Below are 17,428 nucleotides of genomic sequence, written 5' to 3' on the forward strand. Positions count from 1 at the left end.
TCTTACTTGCATGTACAAACAGAGATGAGGGCAAAAAGGATACATTTTAACAAGCAGGTCTAAAGCCATAAAGGATTATGGAAAACCAACCGACTTTTTAAAAAGACAATTGTTCTGATCTTTCCTCCTTGGAGAAAAAGAAGCAATTGTCTCCCAATTCCTGCCTTCACTCGCTAAACCGTCTTACCCAACTTTAAAAAGGATTTGTCCCTCGTCCTCTTTGTCTGTGGTACTTCTTTGTTTCCTCCTCCCTAGCATTGTCTTTTTCATCAGCAGCTATATTTCCTTGGATTCTGGACTGCAGAATTTTTGGGAGATTTTTTTGCAGTATTTCTTTGTAATGTAGTGTTTAATTAACCTGTTACATATATGGTCAAGAATTTACCACTCTCATGCATCAATTTCAGACTTTTAATTTGTCTCCTGTTTTAAGGAATAGCCAGCTATCATTTACTGTACCTGTTAATCCAGTACGGGATCATTTGGGAGGTCAATTCACAAACACCATTTTCTAAAACAGGGTCACACTAGAGTCACTGATAGTGCGACTTATCATAGATATTTGACTGAGGGATAAAGCTTTATTTGAGGATGTCATTTGCAGGATTAAGCAATATAGTATTTATTATATTTAAAGCAGCTAGAAATTAACTTTAAAGCTGTTAAACAGTTTATTCCATCCATCCATTTTCTGATCATACCTTTTTCATCACAGGAGTTCTGGAAGATTCACATTGGGTACAAGACAAACTGTACCACTGCTCGGGATTCTAGTCCATCAACATATACCAGGCCAGTTTCAAGATGCCATTTAGTCTGATTTGAAGGCTGATGAGGATACTGGGTGAATGTGGAAATCCACACAGACAGTAATTAATAAGTGAAAGCCATACTGAAATAAACTAGACGTCTATATGTAGCTGTAGCTCTGGGGTGATCTGTATGTAGGTTTTTTATTAGAAGGTGCAAAGAAGGTATACATATCTTTCCATAGGCAAAAAAATACCACATGGGTTTAACAACAGCAACTCAAGTCCATTTCTTTTTTCCCCACAGGTTAAATCACTCCATATAGCCATGTAAGTCTTTCCTCTGTAAATATTGTTTTTTATGTTTCATATGAAAACACTCAGAGACAGACAAGGAATCGAGGAAGCATTCCTCATTTTAGTTATTTTCTATTGGTGAAAATGAAGTAGTTAATCTATTTAAGTGATCAGACTTTACTTGTTGGCAGTTGCCTTTTCAAATACTGTCCATCCTGAAGAACAGTCTGGTCCTGTTGATCCTCCTCTTCATTTGGCTATTCTCTTTCTTTATGTCTGTCTTAATCCTATTAATCTTGTTTGAGTCACTCATAAAATATTGGGTGGCCCCTTTTGAAAGAAACAGACCAGGTATGGTTAGTATGTTTTATATACCTTAGGGAGAAAACAGACACAGCATTAGCACCTTCATTTGATGACACCACCATATACACCTGTTGATGTTCCAACTGCATTTGTCCTGTTTTGGGCTTCTATCATAGAACAGGGTGCAAGTTGGGAAACAGCCCTCAGCAGGATGGCAGTTCATTGCAGCTCACTTGTGAAATACTTTATATCTATTGTAATTACTGACCCAGCCAACAAGGGATATTGGAAAGTTGAATGACTTACAAAATAATGACAGCTAAACTAGTATTTGTGTCTAGGTCACATTACCAGAGGAGACAATGTGTAGTTAGTTGTTATTGTAGGCTTCGTGACTGTTTGAATGCATCAGGCCAGTTACCAAAATATAGAACTTACTAACATACTCTCTGCTTCCCTGTTATTGAGAAACCTTTTGTAGTTCACCTATTTAATCTATTTTATACTAAAAAAAAAGCTGAATTCTCCAAATGGAACAAAAAATTTTGTATAATACTTGGAGAGGTGAATAATCGTACCTGCTTAGCCTGTGTATTCTTTACATTTTTAGTGAGGTTTCTGGAGCTGTATGACAGTGTTAATTCCCATATCCCAGAGAGTAGGAAGTGTTCTGCAATGGCCAACAGTGAGAATGAATGCTGTCTTTATCAAACAAAATTGAAGACTTTACAGTGTAACTGAGATTTCTCATTTAGGAATGTCTGCCTGCCCTGTTTCACATGCTGTGCTGTTCCTCCTAGCTTTAAGACCTGAGAGGAAGAATCAAGAGGAGCTGAAAAAAGTGCTAGTCATTAGGTTCCAGAAAGAACAGGGTTTTCTCCCATTTAGCTACACAGGTTCACCTGTTGATTCCAGTTTATGCCGTTAAAAATGTCCAAATGGAAAATTATAATTTTTTTTAGATTTTATGTATGAGAACCCTACACAACATTAACTACCTTGGTTTCAACCTTAGATAAGTTCCATACACAGAAGGAAATCATAAAGATCTTTAAAGATCTTAAATGAAACATTTAATATTGGACAAGTTCATTATTTTTAAAATCAAACTTGTTTTTTCACAATCATGGTATATATTAATTTGTCACATAAAATTCTGTTCTAAAGTAAATCATTTTTAACCAATTTTTAAAATTCCTTGCCTGTGTTTGCAGCTTACAGTGGGACTAATGGATACATGGGTCCATAGGTGACTGAAAAGCCTTAAAACTTACTAAATAAGTCAATTTTTCAAGCCAAAAATGTTATGAAGCATTGATCCATGTTTTGAGGTTACACACATATTGCAAAACAGCATATCCATGTCGTTTTAAAAAGGAAAAAAAGCAAAACATCGATGTGACATTTAGCCGCTCTTCTTCTTCCACAGTATCCAAGTGCGGCTATTGAGACTACACATCGATGGCCAGATGTGCCTAAGTCTGCTTACCCAGAGTCAGAGGTGACCCTTATACTATTCTTTCCCCTGGCTCTTTGCTGGTGGCTATGCATCAGGAAGACTATCTCCGTCAGCATTTTTCTAACCAAACTTGCAAACTGTACTAGTAATTAGTCATGCAAGGTACAGCTAATACAGCCTCCAAACAAGGTGATAGTCTGCAGGCTCAACAAGTGGTGCGTCTATGGCCTGTGCCCTTTTATGGTCTGTGTAGCTCCTTTTATGCTAATTTTAGCAGGTAGCGCAAAGGTGTCATTACTGCCTTACAGCGCCAGGGTCTGCATGAGTTCTGCATATTCTAACCATGTATTTATGGAATGATTGTTATTTGTTCAAATAAAATGCCCTGACACTCAATGTGAATCTCATTGTGGGCTATGTAAAATAACAACATAGAATATAATAGGTGAAAAGTAAGCACCATTTAGGAAAAAAATAACCATATGATGTGAGCACGCATCTGTCTTTTATTACAAGCCATGGCAGAACATACCTTTTGAAAAAGTAGAATTACAGAAATTAAGTTGGATAATAAGCAGAATGTAGCCCGGCACCTGGGGGCTTGTCAGGTTGTCATAACTCCACCCACAACAGAGGCTGTGAGCAGACAAGTGAACAAGAAATGTATTCTTAACTCAAGCAAAATAGTTTTAAAAACTCTGTAGTGAAATGACTATTTCTAGTTTTCTTTCATAATCACAAGAATCCATTTTAAACATGAAAGATATACTTTGTTCAATCAAAACCTTTGTTGCTTCAAAGTGGACGTATTTGGTAAGTTTTAAGTTTATTGCATTTACCGATGTGTTCATTTGTCCCATTGTACGCTGCATATTAAAAAATGCCTCACTTTTGAACACAACTTTATGTGGCAAATTAATATACACTATGATTGTGAACAAATAACTAACTTTAAAAATACCAATCTTATCCTTTAAGCTCCTTAAAATACTTATGAACTTATACAGATCCTGCTCCTTTAAGAGGTAACCTTCAGGCAGCCATTAGGAAGAAAAAATGTTTATTACATATTATTACAAAACATAATAAATAAATTAACAAATAAATACTGTATATGAAAACAGCCAAGTATTTTTCTTCGTCTCAGTTTAACCCCACAATGATCAAATAAAAAAATGGATAAGGAGTGGGCATAATGAATGAGGTCATCCAAAACAATCATACAATTTAATAATGAAAAAAAACTACCGGATATCCTCAGCACATTTTGGTGAATCATGCAATTGCCATATTTTCTTTGCACCAGAATGTTGCTCCAAGTTCTGCTTTCTTTTACTAATCCACCCATCCATTCTTCCAAACTGACCCTCATTTAAGGGCTAGTTCCAAGTTAGCACCCCACTCTAATTACACTTTAGTGAAGAAGGATATATTCAATCTTATTTCTTGAGACTAGGGGTCAAGGGTTATCCTAAACACATGTCTTTTACTATGCAGCTGTAGCTCTAGCTAGCAAACAACAGTTAAACACATGCTGTTTAAAAGGGCAGGCAGACTTCCATTTTGTAAATGTACTGCTGCAGTAGCCTAAGAAACAGGCTGACAGCTCTCCAACCATTCGCTACTTTACCAGCACCCCACTTCAGATTTAAACTTATAAAACATACTGTATCGGAGATCACTCCTTAGCAGTTTTCAGAAAACACCATTTAATGCAAAAGATCAAGTGTTGTTTCCTTATTTTGTTAAATTTACATTTTTCTCCTCCACCATCCATTTTTCTATTATTCTGGTTGTCTCTTGCCATTGAATGTATTTTATTATAGGCAATTAAATTACATGTAATGATTTTCAGCTTATGTTAAAAACACACAAAAATCATGATAGACTTCAGTCTAATGCACAGTGTATTTCTTAATGGGCAGATTGTGCTTGCCAAGTCTTAAAATGGGATACATTAGGCACATGACACATATTCAGGCATAATTATATATCACTAATCACTATAATGGCATTTCCCTTTGTCTTGGGAGGGCATATGTACACACATCATAAATAAGATTCCATACAATAAACTACATAAAATGAATATTTCCTCTCTCTCTGTAGCAGAGTGCTCAGTGCTCAGCCCGCTCCTCTACACCCTCTACACATATGACTGTGTTCCCACACACCATAGCAACAAGATCATAAAGTTTGCGGATGACACGACGCGATCTCAGGCAAGGAGGGTGAACTGGCATACAGGAACGAGGTGGAGCAGCTGTCAGAGTGGTGCAGAGTCGATAACCTGCTCCTCAACACCACAAAAACAAAGGAGCTTGTTATTGACTTTAGAAAAGGCAAAACTGACATCCAGCCACTCATCATTGGCGGGGCCTGTGTGGAGAGGGTCTGGGTGTTCAGGTTACTGGGCATTGAGCTGGAGGATGACCTGATCTGGAGCGCCAACACTAAGGAGCTGCTGAAGAAGGCACAGCAGAGACTGTATTTTCTGAGAATCCTCAGAAAGAACCATCTCCCCAAAAATCTCCTCTTTGCCTTTTATCACTGTTCCATTGAGAGTGTGCTCACGTACGGACTGTGTGTGTGGTACGGTAGCTGCACTTCCTCAGAAATGAAAGCGCTCCACAGGGTCATCAGGACAGTGGAGAGAACAACTGGCTGTACCCTCCCCACTCTGGAACAAATCTACACCTCCCGATGTCGCAAAAAAGCAATAGACATTTCACAGGATTCATCACATCCCGGTCATTGCCTCTTCCAGCTTTTGCCATCGGGCAAGAGATACAGAGCAATGAAAACCAGGACAAACTGCCTTTAAAACAGCTTTTATCCAAAAGCAATCATGCCCCTGAACTCAGAATAAAACTGCTCCATATCATTCTCCAAATGTGCAATATAGACATTAAGTCAACCAGTGCAATTTGTACTTTTATTACTATTTGGTTTGTTATTATTTTCTATCTTCTTGTCTTTTTAACTCTTATGCCTCACACTGAGTCGACTGCACCTTCAATTTTGTTGTTCCTTTGTAAAAGTGACAATGATAATAAAGATCTATCTATCTATCTATCTATCTATCTATCTATCTATCTATCTATCTATCTATCTATCTATCTATCTATCTATCTATCTATCTATCTATCTATCTATCTATCTATCTATCTATCTATCTATCTATCTATCTATCTATCATATGCTTTGTAGAAAAGGCACATCCAAAACAAAACAAAAGTCCTCACTTCTGAAGTAATTAGTAGTGATGAGTGAGTCTTTTCTGTTAGTTTGGGGAAATCACAGAAATATTCAGAAACTTTGCAGAACTTGACAAAATGCATTGAAATTAATGAGGAAGGAGGAACTGAACTAGATTTGAGTGGATTATAATGGTGCCATGGTCTTTTAAGTGTCTCTGAGGGCTAGGGAAATATTTGCCAACTATGTGAGGTCACACATGTGTATCTGAGGATTGCCCTCCTGGCTTATCATTGATAAGCAATACTACCCAAGAACTAGAGGGGGCACTGTCTCTTTCTGTTCCTACAGTATGCCCAATGAGGGCAACTGACCCTGCTTCTTCCAGTCAGAGGTCTATGCAGTGTATACGAGATGCTCACAAAAGCTGAAACAAAATGTTTGTCTAAACTGCATGGTATATTTCCAGAAAAATATTTGGCGAACAAGGTCACCAAGGAACACAACATATTCAGTGCAAATAACGCTTTGAGAAATTTCACTGATCAACACTAGTAATTACTATTATATTGTTATCTTGTCAGCCTCCATCCTTGTTCTCTCACCGCTTTACTTCCTCCATTTGAGACTTCACCCTCTTCCCACAGTCAGTGTTTCTTCCCTTTACTGATAAACATCATTGACTTCCCTAAAAAATGTCTCCCTTCCTTCTGTATCTCAAAGTCTTGGGTGCTGTATTAATTGTCAGCTCTAAATTGGCTCAGTGTACAAATTGTCTGAGTGTTCACTGTAAAGGAACAGCACTCCATCCAGGTTTGGTTCCTGTGCAGTAGGACAGCATCATACAAACCTGTAAAGAAATAAGAGTTGAGAAAACAGGTGGAATGGTTAGATATGTGTATGTGGTCAAGCATCTAAATGAAATACTGTATACCAAATGAAATACCAATATTTATTATCTGTATAGGCCTCCACCTTCAGGTATCATAGTTATATCAAAGTTAAGTTTTGTAAATCCATCAGTCATTTGTTTTTCATATGTATTTTGCTCAGAGTCACAGAGAGTCATAGCCAATTCTAACAGTAGTTAGCAGGCAGAAACCAATCCTGCATCAGTCCATTACAGGTTCCATTTATGTGCAACCACCAAGTTCTGTCTACCCTGCTCATTGTCAAACTTGCAAAATTCAGTTTAGAGCTAACACATAAGGCAAACTAAAATTAACTGAGACGTGCACTATTGTATGGATTGACCTAAAATGATATTTTTATAACTTAATGCAGCTTGAAAGTCCAACAAGGACCAGTACATTAAAATAACTAAATCAATTTCCAATGTCCAAATGTATCTGTCTACATCATTACTTGAGAAATAAATAAAAGTATTTTTTATCTTAAAAGTAAATAACTTCAGGTTTGGAAGAAAAGGGAAGAAATGACACTTTATTCATTTTAAAAAGCACATCTTCAGATATGCTGACATCTGAGAAACTGAGTCCCGTATGTCTTATGGTGATGCTGTCAGACCACCTCCAATCTATGTCTTTAGAATCCTTTCTCCCAGCTGCAGTGAGGCGTTTCAGAGGGAGAGTGAGAGAGACCGACAGAGAATAAGGAGTTCAATCCCTCTTTTTTTTGTGTTTGTTCAGTCAGGGCCAAGCCTTTTCAGACTCATAAGTGAGAAGACATCTTGTGCCAAATTAGATCAGAATGCATAGTGACTCTTGTGAACTTGACTGCCGTAGGTCATCTAAACACCATTCTTGTTGGTTTGCCATGTTGTTGCCCGTTATTTTTTAGCCTCAGTTTTTAATGTAACTGGGGTGGAGGAGTAATATCACTGAAGAATATTGCTGTCATTTGTTCCATTGCATCCCTGAATGAGTACATTAGCTTAATATAGTGAGTGTTAGAAACTTCATTGAAGAGGATTAATCCATTGATTACACCATTGATCTTCAAGTAGCAACTTTCATGGTGAGCATTATCCCAAAGGACGTGCAGCACTTATTACAATAACTTCAGGATGCATGTCAGCAGTGGATATATTCACTCCCTGTTTAAGTTACATCAAAGCATGAATATATGCTAACTTTTTAATACTAAATACAAGAAAAATGGAGCAATGTCTTGTGGAATCTCCAGCACCTTTAAATAGTCTTAACACATGCTAGTTCATTCAAACCCACATGGGATATTCCAGTCTCCTTATACACTCAATCGTCCCCATTTCTTGTCCTTGGCTACACCTCCTCCAGAGATGCTTTTAGCACGTTAGTCTGGATTTTATTTATGGAGGCTTCTATGTTAGTGAGCCTTTCATGTTTAGCTTTTGGATTTCTGTGTTTTTTCGTGATTAAGATGAAATTTTCATCAAAGGAAAAAGTTGTCTCATGTACTGTATGTTGTGAGGCAGTGATGAAGTTAGGGCAAAACAGAAAGCGAGAACCAAAAAGCAGAATGTAGTGATATATAAGACACAGAAAAGCAGGAAAGAAACAACTAAACCAAAGGGGGACTTGACAAACTCAATGTTGAAGAAAAGGTAAGTACAAGACCAAAAGACAGCAAAAACTTGAAAAGAATCACAGATAAACATATTTCTAATAGCTAGCCTATGGTTGAAATCTTTAATTTATTTTGCTATAAAAAGACAACTGGTGTGAGCATGCTGGCATCTTATATATGCCATGTATGGCCATGCCCCATGTAACATTAGAGCAATAAAAAGATTTAGACGAGAACCGTCCCAACAAATCTTGCCAGTCCTATCCACTTAATCCCCCAAAACAACATCAGGTCTAGTTTTGAAGATCCCTAAAATCCTCCTGTCTACCACCATTGTGTATATTGTTCTCTGCATGAAGAAAAACTTCAAAATGTTTGTAAGAAATTTACTCTTAATAACTTTCTGTGTCCCCATGTTTTTGATGAACTAATTTTTAAGTAACAGTCTCAATCCACTGTATTAATTCCTTTCAATTTGTGAATACTGTACTTCAATCATGTCCAGTGGTGCTGCTTTTCCAGCAGAGTTAAATAAAAGCTAAAAAATGAACATCGAACAAGTGAAAACAAATATGCCAAGTTATTTTTTTGTGTTGGTCACCTTGGACTTGATTCACATTAGATAACTGACCACATCATTGTTCTCTCCTTTTTTTTTAACTTTATTCCTTTTTTGTTAGTTGTTGTTTTGGTTAATCCAGACACATTTCTACACCATCCAGTTGTTAATTGGATAATACCGAATCCATCTTTTATAAATTTTATGAGCTGCTTTCATTCTTACACACTCAAGCGTATTGTCAGTATTCACAACAAGCAATCTACATGAGATGATGAAGATCTGAAATTGTTTGGGCTTTAGTTGCATTATGCACGGAGTAACCTACAGTTTATAGACTGCTTGTGAAGATAAACCTACTCATTGCAATTATTTATAGCAAGCAAAGTTTTGAATAAAACCTTATTGTGAATATCTACACACACACACACACACACACACACACATATATATATATATATATATATATATATATATATACACACACAGAGATCTTTGAGACATTGCCGAATTTTTGAGAGATCAAGTTTTAGCTGGCATTTTAATTGTTATTGGTCAGACTCACTATACAAAAAAACATTTGACAAAAAAATTATTTTTGGTATATGGATTAAACATGCCATATTAAACAAATAATGAAATTACTTACTATTATGAAATCCCTATACATGCTGCAACAGTTGGTCGATTAAATTGTGTTTACGCATTTTTATTTATTTCTTTTTATCTAATGACCTGATCTCTTGGACAAAATCAATTTCAATGGCTTATAGTGTTCCCAATCAGATTCATGCTGTGCTGTTATGCTCTTCTCTCACCCAGGACTTAGATTTGACCACAATGTGAATGCAGCATCCATCCTGGGTCACTTGAAACATCACGTAACATTTTCCACCCTTCATTATTCACCCTTATAACCATTATAAAAATGTATTGCAATCGATTCTTACTGGTCTCTGCTTTTCTTTTCTCAGTACCTGCTCGACAACTTAAGTGCTTTATCCTTAATGCTAAGTGATCGGTTCCCCCGTCAACTCTGCTTTTCATGCACTAACCTTCTGTGATTTTGTTTTTGAGTTCAGATTTTCATGGTTAATATGAGAAACTGTTTAAGCAGACAGAATAAGGGCTTTGGTTTAGACTAGGAATTTGCACATATTTAATCACTCTGCCTCAATTTTTGTCTGCTTGTCTGAAGTTCAAAACTTTCAAAAATAAAATATTTAAAATGCTGCACAAATATACATTTAAAATGGTTGTCTTCTCATCTTTTTTGATGAATATAAGTTGCTTTTTAAATGAGTTAATATAGTGGAAAATGAAAAGAGACTATATTGATTTTTAAAGTCTCTGGAGATTGATTTATCGTTGAGTACACACCAGTATGAATAATTACTACTATTGTGAAGTAAATAAAAGTAAAGCAACATAAAAAGATAAATCCATGGCTGTACAGACAACACAGAAAAGTGGAAACTCTAAAGAGAAGAATAATGTGTCGCTTTCCTTTCCTTTTTTAAGGCAATTGCCAAGCTTTCTACTCTGTTTGAACTAATCGGGGATTATTCACATGTATCCATTACTATTCATTTTTTTCTACCTAAACTATGTGCAGTCCCTTTGATCTCATTGATAAAATTTAAACATGTAAACTTTGTTACTGTGACTTCCATTTATGACAATTTTCAGGAAAACATACATGTGAAATGTAAAGCTGTGGAGCAGTGGTTCAAAATTCTCATCACCTGCATTTACACGGGCAGGTTGTTTTAGCAATGGTGTGTATTCCACTAATCTCCCTCTAATTGAATCTTCTACTTTGCAGATTTTTAGCCTTTAGATTTTAGGTGTCCCACAGCAACTATGACCGTGCCTAATTCGTTGTGATAAAGTCTTCAAATGCTCACCCACTGTCAGGCTAATTTTCTTATTGTCTTCGCTTGATTAATTCTGCATGACCCAAGGTCAACCTGTAAAACCCACATCCCTCTCTGTCTCTGTCTCTTAGACCCCAAGTGGCTTTTAGTTCCAAAGGGATGGAAAGTGGCCTGCGCTTTTCTTGGACAAAAGCCGGGAGGTTTTCAACCACTCGCAACCCCGAAGTAGCCATGTTGATCAGTCAAGCGCACCAAAAACCCATTAGGGATACCTTTTTGTTTTCTTTTTCATTTAGATTTTATAAGGTTGGCAAATGTGTCAGGTGCTTGAAATACCGCATTTCATGATCTCCATTTACAGACTTGGCAAGCTATTTCATCCCACCATCGACCCCATTATCTTAAATAAATTATGCTTAGTACACGAATGACTACATTGCACATACTTGCTTTGAACTAATGGTAATTATTGATTTGAGAAATATTTAATGGAATTGAAATATACATGTACATTTTTGACAGTGTAATAGCTGATCAAGTAAAGTATTTTATATAAACATTCCTAAAAATAGTTCTAGTATATCACACTAAGTTTAAATGATTTTGCCTTAAAAAGTAATAATTTATTTATCCATTTTCTAAATTGATTCATTCTGATTTCAAATTTGTAGAAATACAGAATCAGAGTAGCAACAGGCATAAAGCAGGCAGCCCATCCTAAAGATGGAGTAGTCCTTGATGAAAAGCACACACACACACACACACACACACATGCACACACACACACACACACACACACACACACACACACGCACACCTCAACACTGGCTCATAAGGGCTAATTTAAAGTCACAAGTCACAACGACATGCATGTCTGTGCGATGCAGGAGGAAATGTGTAAAACAAACGTGTCAATGGTACAAAGTGGCTGTCAGTTACATCGCACATCAATGCAGGCCAGAAAACTGTAATTTCATAGTAGATTTATTTACATTATCTGGTTAAGGTTTATATATGGGGCATCCATTTTATTGTCAATATGTTTTAAAATGAATGTAGAAAACCAGAAGTTAAAGACATTATGTTAAGTGATGTCCTGCGGTGGGTTGGCACCCTGCCCGGGACTGGTTCCTGCCTTGCGCCCTGTGTTGGCTGGGATTGGCTCCAGCAGACCGCCGTGACCCTGTGTTCGGATTCAGCGGGTTGGACAATGGATGGATGGATGGATGGATGTTAAGTGATTTTATGAAAAAAGGTTCTTTTTAACTTAAGGTGAGGGAATATTTTATTCATTGTCAATAATCATCTCTCATCGAGAGTTATTTGGGTTGTTGTTAGGAAACACAAAACACAATCATAAGAGATCCATGGGTTTTTCCAAAATAAAAGGTAGAAACTTTGAGAAAGTATGAGTGACAGTAAAGAGGTTCTATAAAAGAGCAGATCCATTTTAAAATGTTATAAACTAGTGCTAAATGAAATTAAATTAAATGACTTTGTAAAAGTCTGAGTAGCAGAGAGATAGTGTCTTTATTTTGTTCTAGTGATTGTTGTACAAATGTAGATGTTGGGTACACACTAGTTAAAAGATCTTTTCACTATTACCAGTACACTCTTAAATATAAAGGTGCCAGAGTGGTCCTTCAAGACAGTGCCTTAAGGAAACCATTTTTTGTTTCCAAAAGAGCCATGCACATGAAGGTTTCAGAAAGAATGTTTATTTATTTAGATCAATAACATTTAACATAATGAATAGATGATAAAATGGGCTCCTAATTTTAAAAGGACTATTGCTGTATACAACACAAGCTAAGTTCAAGTTTTCTTGATCTGTTACTATCCTGCCTCTTATAATTGAAGATTTTTGTTTTGTCCACATATTTTCATACCCCCAAAAAACTAACTTCATATGCAAAGAACTCTTCGCAGAATGAAATACTTCTTGGTCAAGTTATTGGGTCTACAAGCAACCACACAACCTAGTAAAGTACCATTACTTTTAAGAATGAATGTTACATACAGTATATTCAGAATTCTTCAGCAAATGTCAAACCAAACTGAAACTATTTTGTCTTTTTGTTTTCTTCTTAAGTGGCTCCTTTCTTCTTAAGTGGCTCCAGCACTGTTTTGAACGGAAGATATAATAATAATAATAATAATAATAATAATAATAATAATAATAATGCATTTTATTTATAGGGCACTTTACATTAGCAGTAAATCTCAAAGTGATACATAAAAAAGATATTATATTTTTATTCTCATTACTGTTATGTATTTGGCCAAATTCAAACTCTATTTAAAGGTAGTTTGAGTCACGGAATCTGTTTTTTAAATTTATTCCTGGCTGCAGACTTTCATTTAGGTTTTGTAAATTTAATTCAAGTCTTTGTAGCCGCCATTTTATTTACGGTACAATCATTACCATGTTTGTTTACCCGTCGTTAAAAAGGAAATGTGGTTACCAGGGAGGAGTCACAGGGGTCATGACACTTATGCTAATTGTGTGACAGAATAAAAGGTCACCCTTTGATGCACTGTTGTGAGCTAGAAGTCCCAAGCATTTAAAAGTTCCAAAGCACTTCCAATAATGCCCACTAGAGGGTCAATGTCAAATTCCAGCAAGTAATAAAGGCAAGAACAGAATCTTTGTAAGTGAAAGATTTATTCTTAACAAAAAAGTATTTCAGTCACAATTATGCTCCATAGAGCATAAAGACAAAATGGTATTGCCTGTAAACATAAAGGCAATTCAAATATAACAAGTCCCAATGCAGTTTCCAAAAGCAAGGTCAAAAAACAGAGCAGAAAGTGCAAAGAAAATACGAGATCAAATATATTCACAAAATTACAATAAACACAAGTATACTTACCACCTCCTTAGCGTATTCACATTAGGTGGAGGGCAGTTCTTGGCAGTGGTTGGAAGGTGGCCCCGCTTCTTGCCGAACCACCCACAAAATACATAAAACATAACACAGGCAGCTTACATACATTAATAAAATCCATAGATTTTAGAAGAATAATGCACAAAATAAAGAAAAGTAACAGTAGCATAGTCAACATAAATTAGAGAACCTAAAATGAATGAAAGAACCTTGAATTTGAACCCCAGCCAGGGAAGAAACCTTACTCATTCAAGCTTCTACATATTTCCAACCTTTATGCTCCTTTTTGCTATAAACTATTTACATTTCAAATACCTTAGACCTTTTCTTATATTTTCAACCAAGATTTTTGATTCACTGACCTGCTTTTTCGATCTCCTGGGTTAGACTTTCATTTCATTTTGACTACATATCTCCTCCTGATCAGCCTCAAAAATTTTTCCTCACTATTTTAACTAGCATAACAAGCACTAACCTATCACAAATCATTTTGTTAATTTGAACTTTGGAAGCAGGTATTTTATGGGCATTCGGATTCAACGGGTTGGAAAATGGATGGATGGATGTTATTATCCTTTATATCAGCAGCGTGCTGTCATCACAGTTTGCGTTATGGTGGATCTCATGCCTTGCAAGCAGACCCATTGGCATCAACAACACGGTAGCACTAATTAAAAAAATCAAAAAAATGTATAACAATGAAAATTAACACAGTAATAATATCAAGCATTAAATATAATTAAAAGAAATGTTTTTGGATGACATCCTGATAGAAACACTGCCATTTTTGTGTTAAAATAATGGGGGAATAATGGAATTTTGTATCTTGAAATATATTAATAGGCCTTGATGTAAGCACCAATTTAAACAATTAAATCAAAATAATGCACTCATGAAAATGAGTCTTTGTTTTATATCCATTTCTAGTCAGTCCTATTTGTCATGAAGATTACTACCACGGCAAATTTGTCTGTTATCTTCCAAATCAACATGCATTATTATTCTTTATTAGTTGCATAGGAATCGACAGATTTGGAATAGATGATAATAATGCTTAGGTGCATTATCTTCAGGAACTTGATTGCAGCAATGAGTATACAATAACTCGTTACACACAATTTGAATTTTTTGCTAACATTGTACAAAAATCAACAGCTTTCTGTTTTCATCTTAATTCATAATCATAACCCATCTAACTCACTAATAGCAATAATGAAAATGAAAACATTTTAGTTTATTTTTCAAGAACAGTAACATCTCAGAAAGTACCTTTTCTTAAAAATTTCGCTTTTTCAAAAACATGTTACATTAGGGTTGTGTTAGAGTTAGTAAAAAAAGTTCCAATCTTCCATTACACTTGTCATATACTGTATAGGGCCTGTTTTGGTTAACTAGTATGCTCAGCCACACACTATTGACAAGTACATATATAAAGGTACAGAAAAAGACAAACTTTTATTTTCATTTTTATCGAGATTACGGTGTTTTGTGGAGCCACACACATTCATTAAGGCAGTTTTCTATTCCTGCCTGGGAATACCTTCAAGCCCTCACTTCTCTCTCTTCTGGCATCTTTTATCCTGGATGTGGGTCAGCAGACTGGAAAAGATCATCAACACTCATCTTATAACTTTAATAGACAGCTCCCTTGGTATATCTGGTAATGTCTAGGATATGTCCTCCATGTAATGCTTTTGGTGCTCCCCAGAAAAGAGAAAAGAGCACACTCATGCATCTGGAGTTGTTCTTCTCTCCATTTCTTTCATGATTTCTCCATGCTTCAAGGAGAGTTGGGGTGACCTGTAACACCATGGTGAGCCTTGATGCTTTGGAAAGGTCACATTTTATCATGGACAACCCTCTACACTGTATTTTTTTCTATTACTAAAGTTCAAATTTTTCCTCCTTTGTTCTTTGTTTCTACATAAATGTGGCTAATTTAAGCAACACATTACAAATTTTAATTTCAATGTTCATGACATATTTATTTTATTCTGATTATATATATTCACAGGAAAGGGGCCCCCAGCCTTTTTGATGCTAAAACTGAAATAATGTCTGCAATATCAACCAGCAGCATGGAGGAGATAAAGAAATCCTATAATATGAAAACAGAGAAATTAGACAACAGAAATATGAGAACGCCAGAACAGGTATGGTGAATATATGGGAAGAAGACTTAATATACTTAAACTCATTTTAGTTAAATTGTATTAAATATTTATTTAAATTTACTTCTTATTTTTATCAAATCTTTGCATTTATACATCATTGCCTTGACCTAAAAAGAATTTACTTTCATATAATGAATCTGAATCTGTTTATTTTGAAAAAAAAAAAGAGAGCATAAAAACTCAATTCTGTTTGCATGGAGCTGTAAAAAATGAACCAAAGTCCTTGGAGCTGTGAGATGGAAATGCTAACCACCATACCACCAATTAATATTCAGGCATCCGTATTCTGACCCCACTTTCTTCACAGGTTTGAATGAGGTGAAGCCTTTCCGACCATATTGAATGTAGGGCTGCAACTAGCAGCAGAACTTACAGGGCCTCACAATTTATGTTAGGTTTTATGAGTTTAAGAATGTGTAAAGTTTTTAGAATACAGAACATAAAATTTGTCAGCTTTCTATCTAAACATATTCTAACGTGTCTGTCAAATTTAAAACCTAAAACAAAAGGTCACCAAATACAAGTGGTATGGTTCTGCTGTCCTCCTGCTTCATGTAGGAGGGTTTAGTTGCCAACCTTATCACTGCTTATGTGGAGTTTGCACATTCTCTGTGTTAATTTCATTTTCACTAGGTACTCTGGCTTCTTCCCACACCATAAAGTTCAGGAGGTTAGTTTATTTGTTTGTGCTTTTGTGTTTGTGTGTCCTGCACTAGCCCATCAAAATTTCATTCCTGCTTCCCATAAACCTGAAACCAAGAAATTATTTCAACTCATTTTCTAACCTACTGAATCCAGACCAGAGTCACAGAAGGATGGAGCCTATCCCAGCTAGCATAGGGTGCAAAGCAGGAACAAATCCTGGAGAGAGTGCCAGTCCATCGCAGAGCAAACACACACAAGGGCCAATGCAGCATCACCAAATCGCCTTAAGCTGCATTTCTTTGGACATTGGGAGGAAACCCATGCTGACACAGTAAGAACATGCAAACTCCACACGGGGAGGACCCAGGACATGAACCCTGGTCTCCTTACTGTCAGGCAGCAGTGCTACCACTGCACCACAGTGCATAGCAACATAACATCTCAGGCAAGGTATCTCTTTTCTAAGAGAAAGAATAATATTTTCTCTGTAACACTGAGCCTTTTGGTTAATCAACTCTGCTGATGTACAGTAAGAAATTATAAGGTGAGAGCAAAACAGTGTACCCTGGAAGGTTAGCCCTAGGATGATGGTAATGATGAAGTCTGAACCTAAGGCATATAACAGAATCATCTGATTGTCATTTTTTTTTATTTTTGGACTATTTTTGGATAATTGGCCTTTTAGCAAACAAATCACTGACTGCTTACACCGTGATGGGAAACTTGTATTATTATTCTTTGTTACTATTGTCTCTCAGAATGCAAATA

General features: G+C 36.1%; 1 protein-coding gene across 1 annotated transcript in view; it reads left to right on the forward strand.

The window, feature by feature from the left end:
• si:ch211-197n1.2 (EF-hand calcium-binding domain-containing protein 6) overlaps positions 1–17,428 on the forward strand; it is a 116,905-nt gene that overhangs the window by 84,663 nt on the left and 14,814 nt on the right. Inside the window, exon 13 of the mRNA XM_028802110.2 lies at positions 15,856–15,994. Within this exon, the coding sequence (XP_028657943.2) occupies positions 15,856–15,994 (139 nt within the window). The remainder of the gene's footprint in view (positions 1–15,855; positions 15,995–17,428) is intronic.

Source organism: Erpetoichthys calabaricus, chromosome 5, assembly GCF_900747795.2.
Source record: "Erpetoichthys calabaricus chromosome 5, fErpCal1.3, whole genome shotgun sequence".
In the NCBI taxonomy this organism is placed as follows: domain Eukaryota; kingdom Metazoa; phylum Chordata; class Cladistia; order Polypteriformes; family Polypteridae; genus Erpetoichthys; species Erpetoichthys calabaricus.